Source organism: Canis lupus, chromosome 23 (genome assembly GCF_003254725.2).
Source record: "Canis lupus dingo isolate Sandy chromosome 23, ASM325472v2, whole genome shotgun sequence".
Taxonomy (NCBI): domain Eukaryota; kingdom Metazoa; phylum Chordata; class Mammalia; order Carnivora; family Canidae; genus Canis; species Canis lupus.
Window position 1 is genome coordinate 23,645,101 of NC_064265.1, and position 12,482 is coordinate 23,657,582.

Below are 12,482 nucleotides of genomic sequence, written 5' to 3' on the forward strand. Positions count from 1 at the left end.
TCTTTTGAAGCTAAAGATGTTGTGTTCTTAGAAGGGATATTCATTTTCAGAGTCCAATGAAGGGGTGAGGAATTCAAATTGGAAAATCCAAAAAAAAAAAGCTAAATTTCTTGTTATAAGAAAGAGAACATAGGAACAGTTTAGGGGGAAAGGGATATAGAATGAGGAGAGTCTCCAGGTTGAGAAGAGTTGAAACATAATAACTGTTTTGCTAGCTCCTGAGGAGGGTAATTTGTAGACATGAGGAAGGAAAGATAACTAGTGCCAGAGAGAAACTAGGTTGAATGCACTGAGAGGTTTTAAGGGCTTTTAAGAAATTTCTCAATAGTATTAAGAGTAAGCCCTGTTTGTGCCTCCACAGTCCCAACTATCTCCAGTAAATCATCAATGTCTTTGATATCTGTTACGTAATTGGATACGTACGTGTGTCTGTGTATGAAAGGTGTTGGGTTCTGCTGCCAGTAGAGTACTGAGTAAGAAAAGGAGCTTTTTATAGGGTTCCTGTCACAGGATTATTGGTAGTAAAAGTCTAGGTAATAAATCTGATAAGTTACTGTTTCTTAGAAAAGTTTTCTGTGAAATTGGAGGATTCCTAAAAGTTGGGACTGCCTTAAGGGTTCAGGTGAAACCACTTCCAGAATATCTCTGAACTATTTTTTTTTTTTTATATCATGGAGAATCATGTTGTACCATCAATTGGAAACTTACAAGAGAACATTTGGCTACTAATCTTAAACGTAATAAATGTACTTCCAAGATCAGTATCTCAGGACTTTACTACTTTTGGAAGGTTCTGGTGCCAACTACTTTTCAACAACAATATAACCCTTAGAGAGAGGAGTTTCAATACTTCTCTGTTTTAAACTCCAGAAAGTCCGTCAATACATTTCACTGGAAAATATATCAGGGAAAGTAGAAAATAAGTACATAAAATTCCTGAAATAGAAGGCAGATTTATTGGAAATCCTACAGAGTTTAGATAAGTGTTCTGCTTTTTGGAAAAAGGCATACCTGTGAGACTGTAGATTTATTCGATAATCTTGATATCACCTGAAAGAACAAACAAACAAATAGAATTTGTAATGATCATTTAAACCTCCCCAGGTGGTTTGGGACTGGGTGAACCGTAGGAAGCTGGGGAAAGAGAGTGTGAGGGATGATTGATCCACCTGGGTAGGCAAGAAGGAAAAAAAAATGCCCCCTAAAAGATGCAGAAAAAGCCTCCTTCACCCCAGCCTCTGGCAGCTCTACTGACCAGTGTGTGAACTAAGAAAAGGGAGCAGCAAACAACGTCACACCTAGAAAATAATGATTGAAATAGTGGATGTACTGGCTATCTTTTCCAACTTGATGTCTTATTTGCTCCCTTTTTGTTTTCCATCTCCCTTTTCATCTTTCCTGCCCTCTGCTAAATTCTTGAGTCTTCTATGATTTTTCTCTCTGGTTCTGTGAAACAGAAACTCATGGAATATTTTCTTTCTTTTTTTTTTTAATGTTTTTTTTTATTTATTTATGATAGCACACAGAGAGAGAGAGAGAGAGAGAGAGAGAGAGAGAGAGGGAGAGACACAGGCAGAGGGAGAAGCAGGCTCCATGCACCGGGAGCCCGATGTGGGACTCGATCCCGGGTCTCCAGGACCAGGCCCTGGGCCGAAGGCAGGTGCCAAACCGCTGCACCACCCAGGGATCCCCTATTTTCTTATTTAATCTAAACTCTTTCCATTTATCCACCTCCTCTTGTTTGAATACAGGTGCGAGTGACACCTCCTTTCCATCTCACTTGTTTTCCTCACCATGATGTTCCTGGTGAACTACAATTAAGTTCACTGCGGATCCTGATCTCCTAGTTGACTGTATTTAAGATCCCATTGGTTATGAAAAGAAAAAAATGCTGCCAATCAAATGGTGACATGCCATCAATTATAAGATAGACCCCAATTTCAGAGATGCTGAAAGGTGACAAACAAATGTGTATTGTTGAATCACTTAAGCTGGGTTTCAGAATACATCTTATAGAAAATCAAACTACACTACTGTGGAGGAGTCCATTCCAAAACATGCAGCTTTCCACGATGGACAAAGAAGCTCTAAAACTTATGATCTATTCTGGAAATATGCTTCAGGTCTCATCCACTTTGATTTTTGCTCAAATACACTTCTTTCATTTTAAAGTGATAATAGATGCTATAAATTAGCGTAGCTTTATTCACATTAAAAAAACCTTTTACACTCAAAAATGATCTGCCTCGTAAGTGAGACATAGTTGGTAATTCTGTTAACTCTCACTGTTGTTGTTTTTTTTTTTTTCTAGATGATTAGGGAAATAAATGTGTTATTATTTATACAAATGCTGGCATCATTATTGCTGTGCAAATATGTTTCATCAATGTTTAATTTTATCAAAGAAGTCAACCCATTCTACATCTGCTTAGTTGCCTAAATATGCATTAATCAGAGGCATTGTAGACATAAGTTTTGTAATAATTCCCTAAATGGTGACAAATAAAACAGCTGAATAATTGAAAATGTGAAAACCAAAATCACAGTGCTGTTGCTACTGTGGTAGACACAAAAATGTGTTTTAAAAAGCCTGTCAGTTACATACAGGCTGGATGGGAGAATGAATACACCTGTGGGATTCAGGAGGCATGAACAGCTCCAGGTCAGAGGCACCCTCTGAGGTGTAGGGAAAAGGAAATGGCCTTAGAGTCTTCTGATTTAGATGTGAATCCTAGCTCCCTGGTTTACATGGTAGTAACAAGACTTCTGTCAAATTGCTGAATCCAAAGTTTGTTCTCTATCAGTGCTTCTCAACTTATATGTGCACACAAGTCACCTGGGGATTTCATTACAAAATGCAGGTTCTGGTTCAGGAGGTCCGGGGTGGAGCTTGAGATTCTGTGTTTCTAACGAGTTCCCGGGCAATACTGATGCTGCCCACCCACGGGCATACTTTGATCTCATAACCAACATCACTGCTATTATCATTCTGTCACCTATTAATTTACTAAGTGTTCACTATGTGACAAAAACCCTGAAAAATGCTCCCAGGCATTATGTCCACTAATTTTCATTGCAAGCCTATGAGGTAAGAAGTATACATTATATAACCAACACTATTGTGGTAGGCTCTCTAAGTAAGTCATTTCATTTGCATATGGCATTAATCACACGTATTTAAAAAGTGTACTATGATACATTCATTCTATTGACTAACACTTCATGCTGACCCAGATTCTGCCAATTGCAGAGAATATTAGTTTCATGGAATCCCAGTATTTTAAAGCTAGAAGTCACCCTACAGAGTGTCTGTTGCAATGGTTTGTAACCTGACAGACAGTAGAATATTTGAGAAGCATTCCTAAGTAAATCAGATTCCAGAGCACCAACTCCACAGAGGGTCTCTTCCAGTTGGTGGTGGGTATGGCCAGGGTCTCTGGGTCAAGGTTGAAATCAGAGTTAGTCCAACTGCCTACCTAGACATTGGAAACTGCTACCCAGGAAGATGAGGGGACTTGCCCAATTTATGCATCAGGTTAGAGTCCTGGCAAAACCCTACCAGACACCATATGCCCTGACTCCCAGTGCACCTTGCACACAATCAAAAGTTGTCTCAGGTGCCCTCTTCAGCAGGTAATGCTGTTACTTGAGCTGAAAGGCTAAGTGCCTGACATATTGTTGAATTGAATTTAGCAGAAGGTTTGATGACTGCCATAAAGTAGGCCCCCAAATCTCATGATATTAAGTTACCCAAGCACCTTATTAGGCTTTTCTGAGTTCCAGACCTCTCTGGAAATACAATACTTTCTAGGCATTCTATCCCCAGTGGGAAAAACAACCTTTGAATAGATAATGTTTATAGGTCTCATTTTTTTTAAAGATTACTTATTTATTTATTCATAGAGACACAGCTAGAGAGAGAGAGAGGCAGAGACACAGGCAGAGGGAGAAGCAGGCACCATGCAGGGAGCCTGATGTGGGACTCTATCCGGATCTCCAGGATCACGCCCTGGGCTGCAGGCGGCGCTAAACCGCTGCGCCACCGGGGCTGCCCAGGTCTCATTTTTTTTGTTCCAGTAACTGGAAAACTCAAAGGTTTTGAACATTTTGAGGAAGATAGTGTTATGCAATTTGAGTCCTTCCCACATGAACTTTTAAACCTTATAGATAATAGAGCTGCTGGTAGTCTCTAATGGGGATGATTTAAAAAAAAAAAGACTGAAGTAATATGGATTGGGATGATAGAATGTTCTAAATCAACATAAAATAAGGAATGAAGATCATTGCAATAAAGTCTAGAGAGAAATAAAGAAGGCTGAGGGTCAGCCCACTTGGAAATGCACTTTCAGTTTGCCAGGACAGAAGAAGCCAAGTGAGGGCAAGAAGGACTGGGGACATGTCTCAGTACAAGGTCATCATGAATGAGGTAAGGCTTTATAACCCTTTGGGCTAGGAAAGAAACATTCTCAGATATGCAGAGTTGGTTTTAAAAGATTGTCTTCTTCTTTTATTTCCCTGGTCCCTAACCACTTAACTTACTCTATCACTCTGTTAAATCCTGTGGAACCAAGAGGGAGGTTACAATGAAAAAAAACTGCTCACTGGCATAGAGAACCAGAAGAAGGCAAATGGTCTCTTCTTCCTCAGACACCCTGCTACAAAAAAGCAAAACAAATTCACAATCTTCTTTAAAAAACAAAGAACTGTGTTGGGAAGGCCTCAAAATTCTACTAGTGGGCTTGAACTGCAAACAGATATTAATGGAAGCTAATGCCCTACCCTTAAAAGCTGAATGGTTTTTCGGTAGTAGTGAGGCATTGTCAATAAGCTTTCCTTACTCTCAAGATCTTTTCAGGAGGTTGAACCATCAAAGTTGAGTACTACGAGGTAGGAATGTAGCAAATGGGAATAGAACCCACCACAGAGGCCTAGGAATCCTGAACTATAACCCAGTGGACCATTGACCCAAGGAAGGTATTTCCATGGCTTACTTGGTTTGTAGGTCAGAATTATAAGTCCCTGTGTGAGTCTGCAACTCTGGAATCTCCTAAGACACTAAAGTGCTCTGGTAAGAATGTTATCTACAGCTGATTGCTCAATTGGGAAATGAGATGCAAATTACAAGGCTCTTCTTTTCGAGTGATTCATGATATCCTCCGCTTTGTTAATAATGCCACATTGATTAAGTCACAAAAGCAGATTGAAGGAACATGTGTCCTCATTCAGAAAAAGGAATCATCACATATTTTATCTTGTTCTCTGAACAGCAACATTACCGATATTGGTGGCTATTTGGGTAAATAAGAGTATGAATGAAGGATACTCAGTAACTCACATAGTTAAAATGCCCATTCTTACAAAACCTAAATGATTGTCATATGATACGGGCAAGCAGCAAATCAGGAGGTCTCATTTTTATTTCTGATCTGCTTCTTTCTCTTGTAGACTTAAGTGGAGAAACCTCTTGGTGAATGCCACCAGTGGCAGGTGGAAGACAGAGGAATTGGAAAGCTCTGGAGAAAGAATAGGCTTTGAATAAGGGGGCATTCATAGAAGTTCACTACCATCTACTCTCAAGAAGACATTTTCGAAGTTGGTCTGAAACCCTAAGTGGGCAATACAGTAGCCAACATGTTTCCTTTGCTTGTTGTATAACTTAGAAATGAGATTTTAATAAAAAAACTGATGATTTTGAACTTTTCTAATTTCACCCTGAGCCTGAGGTCAAGACAAACTATTAAGACTGAGAAGAGAATTCTTTTCCTCTAAGTAAATATCATCACTTCTGATGAAGAAAGCACATGTCAAGTAACCGACACTTGAATTTAGAGTTTATTTTCTAGTTCTGAAGAGCTTAACTACTGAGCCTATAGTGTAGGAAATGCCACACAAACTCTTCATTGCTGTGTATTACGATAAAAGGTCTGTGTGTCCAGGAATAGGGTGGATAGGACCCATTTAGGAGATAGTATGGCATAGTGGTTAAGCGGCAGGATTTTCCTAGTTTTTTCACTTAGTAGCTATGTGACCATAGGAAACATATTAATTGGGATAAAATAGGTAATGCTGAGGTAACAAATAATTCGGTAAATTTTAATGGTTTAATCCAAAAGAATTTTATTTCTCATTCTTCCTCTAAAAAGTGATGATGGGGTGCCTAGGTGGCACAGTTGGTTGGACCTCCGATGCTTGGTTTCAGCTCAGGCCCTAATCTCAGGGTCATGAGATCAAGCCCCATGTTGGGCTCTGCACTCAGTTTGGAGTCTGCTTAAGATTTTCTCTACTCCCCTCAAATAAAAAGTAAATCTTTAAAAAAAATGGTGATAGTATTTATTTGTAAAGATTTTATTTATTTACACATGAGAGACACACACACACACACAGAGAGAGAGAGGCAGAGACATAGGCAGAGGGAGAAGCAGATTCCATGCAGGGAGCCTAATGTGGTACTCAATCTTAAGACTCCAGGATCATGCCCTAAGCGAAGGCAGACCGCTGAGCCACCCAGGCATCCCAGTGATAGTATTTAAAGTTGTTTTGAGGATTAAATGAGATACATAAATGTAAACTGAACAAATCTTGGAGACCCAATTGGCCACACATTGGACATTAAGTAAAATGTATAGTAACCAAAAGTACAGTTGACCCTTGCACAGCACTGGGAGTTATAGGGGTGCCGCCTACCCTCTTCCCTGTGAAAAGTCGTTTAGAACTTTTGACTCCCCACAAATTAACTACTAATAGCCTACTATTGACCAGAAACCCTATAAACAGTTGAATAACACATATTTTATATGTTACAGAGTAACTGTATACAGTTACAGTATACTGTATTCTTACAATAAAGTAAGCCAGAGAAAAGAAAATGTTATTAAATCATGAGAAAAAAAAAGAAAATCATGAGAAAATACATTTACAGTGCTGTATTTATCAAAAAAATCCACATAAAAGTGGATCTGTGCAGTTTACACCTGTGTTGTTCAAGAGTCAACTTTAATTTTTTAAAAGATTTTATTTATTTATTCATGAGAGACACAGAGAGAGGCAGAGACACTGGCAGAGGGAGAAGCAGGATCCCTCTTGGAGACCCCCGGATTCCAACCTGAGCCAAAGGCAGACGCTAAACCGCTGAGCCACCCAGGTGCCCTGAGTCAATTGTAATTTTAAAAATAATTCTTTTTGTGTGTTTTCAAGAACCTTAAAGGTTATATATTGATAAACCTTTGATAAACCTATTGATAAGTCTGCAGTGAGACTTTCTAAAATTACCCCCTCCCTTTCTACTCCATTAGCAATAGCTAAGGTGCTTTTTCTCAGTTCTCTTCCTGAAACTGGGATCTTTCTGTTCACATTTCCCTCCTTGCTTCCCCTCCGGCCGTCATGCCCAATGTTCCTGCCGGAGCTGACCACTAGGTGGTGCCATGCCTTCCAGCCCTCTCGTTTCTCTAGGGAGAAAAAGCATCTGGAGCTTGCCAAGCAGTGGGTTTTGCCACTTCAACTTTAAGATACATAAGGAATTCTCACATAAGACTTATGGTGAAAAAAGTCCTCATATAGTTGCATTTGTTTAGCACTTGGTCCAGTGTCTGGCATAAAAAGTGATTAATTTCTGTTAATAAGTGTTACATTATTATTGATATATGGGTTATAAAGAAAAGTTTCCTTTGAATTGGATTAATGGGATATAGGGCATTTTTAGCTATGGATATCCAAGCATTCACACAGATAGGTTTGTCCAACCGAAACTAATATATATGTAGGACTACTTAATAAAGAGGTCACAAATTTGTTAAACATGAGTTTTCCCCACATTGCTCTCCTAGCGAGGGCTGTCATCCCATGTCATAAAACTCTTCTTTGTACAACACTTTACATAAAGTAATGACTCGGATGGGTGCTTGGGTCAGTTGGTTAAGCGTCTGCCTTTGGCTCAGGTCCTGATCCCAGGGTCCTGCGATCGAGTCCCACCTCAGGCTCCTTGCCCAGCGCGGAGTCTGTTTCTCCCTCTTTCTCTGGCCCTCCCCCTGCTCCTGCTCTCTCTGAAGCTCTGTGTCAAATAATAAAATCTTTTTTAGAAAATGTAATGACTTGGTATTCTATTCTTTTCTCTCTCAACCCTTTTATCTGCTTCACTTAAATAAAATAAGGTACTTTCAAATTGTCCATACAGTCAAGACATGGATAATGTATGCAAATTAACTCAAGCACAAATTTAACTTCCTATCTCTAAATTCAAATGTATGAATTACAAGGCTTTTGAATTAAAAGAAAACCCAACAAGTCTCTTAATACTTACTTAAGAACTTAGAAAATGCAGGATGATTTTGAGGGAGTCAGAGTTACTTATAAATATGTGCTTAATATCATTCTAGAAAGCCAAAGGAGGAAAATATGCACCATTATGTGAAAAAACTAGAAATTTCTCCACAGTGACATAGAGTTTTAAAGACTTCAGGCTTCAGGAGCTATGTACCAACTCCCTGATTTGGGAGTTCAGCAGTTAATCAGCGCTAAAAGAATTTGCAGTTTAAACTCATTATATTGAGCTGAGATTCCATGCCCCCCAATGACCTGCTTCTGATTAGGGTACAATGGCTCCTTGGTTAGCTTGTAAAATCAGCTACTATGTAATTGTAAGGAAACACAATAGCTGGTTTCATAAGAGTTTCAGGATACAAGCTGAGTACTTTGGTTCCAAACCAGGTTGGTGAAGGAAAATGCTCAATCTGGTATGAGAAGTTTTCACATCATAACTCCCAACGGTACTTCTAAAGCTAATGTGAAATGCCTAATTTGCTGCCAAGGAAGCTGACTGTCAATTATACACTGTAACAAAAAAAAGGTGAACTGCCCTATATGTTGAAAAGTGTTTGTATCAGCAAACCGAAAAGAGCTACTTTGCTTATTTAAACCACAGTGCCTTGGTTAAGCTCAGTTAGCCAGAGAAAATAAGAGGCCTATATAGGACCATGGTAGAGGGGTCATAGAAGGTCAGGCTTCTACATGACCAAATGTATATATATATATATTTTTTTTTAAGATTTACTGATTTATTTTAGAGAGAGGATGAGCCAGGAGGGTCAGAGGGAGAGAGAAAGAGAGAATCTCAAGCAGACTCTACTCTGAGCACAGAGCCTGACTCAGGGCTCAATCCCATAACCCAGAGATCATGACCTGAGCTGAAATCAAGAATCAGACCCTTAACTGACTGTGCCACCGAGGCACCCCCAAATGCATACCCTTTTTAATTAAAGCAGTCTGAAACTTCGGCATGAAGAATATTGTGTTTCATAGCATTTACACTTTTGCCAAATACTCAACAATTTCTAGGTGAGGAAGAAAGTCTCACAGATAGTAGATGGAGGCCAAGCTTCTTAGGTTACAGTTTTGTTGTACTCATGTACATCATGTACTCATGTACATGATGGAACACTATAAGGTGTTTCTAGAATGTTATATAATATATGTTACATATTATATATAACAATATAGTTATATATTGACTGAAAACAAGTCTTTGTGAGAATTCACAAGAGGAGTACAAAGCACTGAAATTCAGAAAGAAATGTGTCTGAGTTGGCATTTTTGTTCCCCCATAACAATTGTCATAGATCAAATCTGCCTGATTAATCTTGTTTCCTTTTCTGGTCTCTCTCCTAATAACATCCTCACCCAAAGTCTGTGAAGGGAGTCATTCCCCAGTAATTTATATGGTGGTATGTCTTTTCTATTTCTTTTCTTATGTAAATTTATATTTTGAGCCTCAGCTTTTATCCCAGGATAGAATTTTCCTTAACCTTTCAAAATACACTGTGAGGGATTTAGGGGAGAGGTTTATGGGGAGAGGTGAGGCCATGACCTCTTTCTTGAAATTATACTATGTGGACAAGATTTTAGCATTATCATGGAACAGCCTAGTCACAGAGTGGCCATTTCCAAATTTGGACAAAAATCACAGCAGTTATCTACTGTGGAATTCCTCTTCATGAAAATGTGAACAGTGAATAAAGCATATCCACTTAGAATGGTCATAACTTCTTAGAGTGGGGCATTCTACTTACAAGCTAAGTGAGTTACTTATAGGTTCACACAAAGACATCATTTTTCTAGTTACACACATGAAATCTATACATTTAATTCTCTTCAGAACAAACTTTTCTCTCCAGGTTTTAAGGTGATTATTTCCATGATTGCAAAACATGCACCAGTGACTTTACTGGAAGGCCAATGTTTTCACAAGTATACACAAGTTTGTGCAAAGGAATTCTGGCCCTTCAAGTTTCCAATCTCGTGGATCAGGCTGTGCTTGTGAAGTTCTGTCTTTGGGGATTGTGAGAAACTGGCATATTGGATTCTTTGAAGGAACAATTCTGGCCTTGGGTTGGGTTGTGAAGGCATACTACTTTTAGGTAAGATAGATGCTTCCAAAATTAGTCATTTGGAGTTCCACAGTGGGAGTCATGTTTTTCTTATTAATTTCCATTAGATCTTCAGGAGGTGTAATTTCTATTTGGCACTGGCTCTACATCATTGACTTTAAGCCTCTCTTCCTCTCTTCCTTTTTTGTTAATTCATTCAGAATTTTTAAATAAACACTTACTTGGAGAAGCACCATTAAAGTGATTCTGTGGCAAATTATTTAGAAACTCTAAAGAAATATTTTAAGTTATGAATATCCTCCTATTTATTAATGAATTTGGCAGAAATATATTCCTATAGGCTAGACTCTTATAAAATGGTGGCACACTCATCTGTCCGGCAAGCTGCATTCATCTGCCACTCCTCATATTTTCCTCAAAATACTAAATGATATCATATGTGCTCACTCTGCGTTTCCTAAAGAACACATTCTCATTTAAAGGCAAAATAAAAACACAATAGTAAAATAAAACACATGCAGAGAGCAAAACAAATAATTTAATTTGGCTGCACACATTTCTCAATGTTTAAACGTTTTCTTAAGCTGGAGTAAAAAAAAAAAAAAAAAACAATAGAAAGGTAATACAAGAAGGACCTATGACTCAGACTGGTTAATTGTTCACTAACTGGCTAACTATTCACCTGGATGGATGCATCCTGTTGGACATGCAGCTTGATGAGATTTCCTAGACTGTGTGTACTTAGGCTGAATCACATGACTCCTTCTGGCTGATGGAATGTGAGCAGAAGAGATCTGTGCCATTTCTGGGTCTGGCCCCTAAATAATACAAGGGCAGCCTCCAATCTCTCTCTCTTAACTGGTTGGTTGGCTGGATACGAAGTGTCCTGTGAGGGACTCTGAGTTCCAGATGACCCTGAGGGCTAGGGGGTGATGGGGCCACCAAATAGAGGAAGCCTGGATTCCTACGTCATCAAGTGAGAAACTGCCACCTGTCCATGGAATATGAATGAACTTTACTGCATAAATCATGTATTCTACTTATTATATTAAGTTACCAGGACTTGGGGTTGTTTGTTGCAGCATTTAGCTTGACTCAACCAACAGTTTCTTAGTGACCATTTAGGCCAGAGATGAGGAACTGGAGGCCTGCAGAAAGAAAACAACTTTCTCCAAGTTGTATGTATTGAGTGTAATGCCTAGATTCATTTTCTTTTTGACAGAATCCTCTTTTGGCTTTTCATTCTTTTCCCCATATACAATGCTAACATTTTGTCCTATCAAGATGAAAGTGTGACTAATAAAAGAAAAAAACGTAAACTACAACCTGGAATACAAATACACTTCGTTAGCCCTAGTCAGACATGGGACTGTATGAATCCTGGCAAAATGCAGTGACACAGATCGGTGACCATATGCTCTGCTTTTAAAGAACTTAATCTTCTGGGTGGAACACATAAGTGGGATTACCACATCACTAAAAGCTTAGCGTCTTGCAGATGTTCATCTCAGAATTTTTCCTTAATCATTTTCCTCAATGGCGTGGAAACCAAATCCTTTAAATCCCAATTCATTTCACAGAACTGTATCTCCATGAATCCCTCTGCCCTTATAGAGTTGTCATTAGTACTGCATGCTGGCCTGCCAATTCATAATCTTGAGGTACTTCAATTTCCCCCCTAACTTGGCATCTTGTTTGCTTCCGGTTTCTGACTACTTGGCTACTGTTCCCTTCAGTTAAAGCCACCACTCTTTTGGCATCCCAGGATGCTAGGTTTAAACGGTGAGCAAATAGATGCCTTCAATCTGATGAACCAAAGGCCTCCAGATCTGCCTGCCGAGCACAGTCTGCGCTGTAACGTAAGCAGACTGTCTCTACCATATGTCATCGTCTCTGCTGTCTACACCCTTTTGGGGAACTTCACGGGAAAAGCACTATTAGAGATGTTTATCCTGGGATTTTGTAATTTGTTTTTAATTTTAATTTAATTTCTACCAACTTAGCTCATTTAGAACAGTTTTAATTATACCACCCACAGACTCTGTGTTGTATCAATTGAGTTTGGGTTTGGGATTAAAGGGCTAACTGAAGAGATGTTGTACA

General features: G+C 39.0%; 1 protein-coding gene across 1 annotated transcript in view; it reads right to left on the reverse strand.

Moving 5' to 3' along the window:
- Nucleotides 1-12,482, reverse strand: part of KCNH8 (potassium voltage-gated channel subfamily H member 8) — a 367,898-nt gene that overhangs the window by 31,999 nt on the left and 323,417 nt on the right. The window contains exon 12 of the mRNA XM_025448969.3: nt 1,012-1,050. Within this exon, the coding sequence (XP_025304754.1) occupies nt 1,012-1,050 (39 nt within the window). The remainder of the gene's footprint in view (nt 1-1,011; nt 1,051-12,482) is intronic.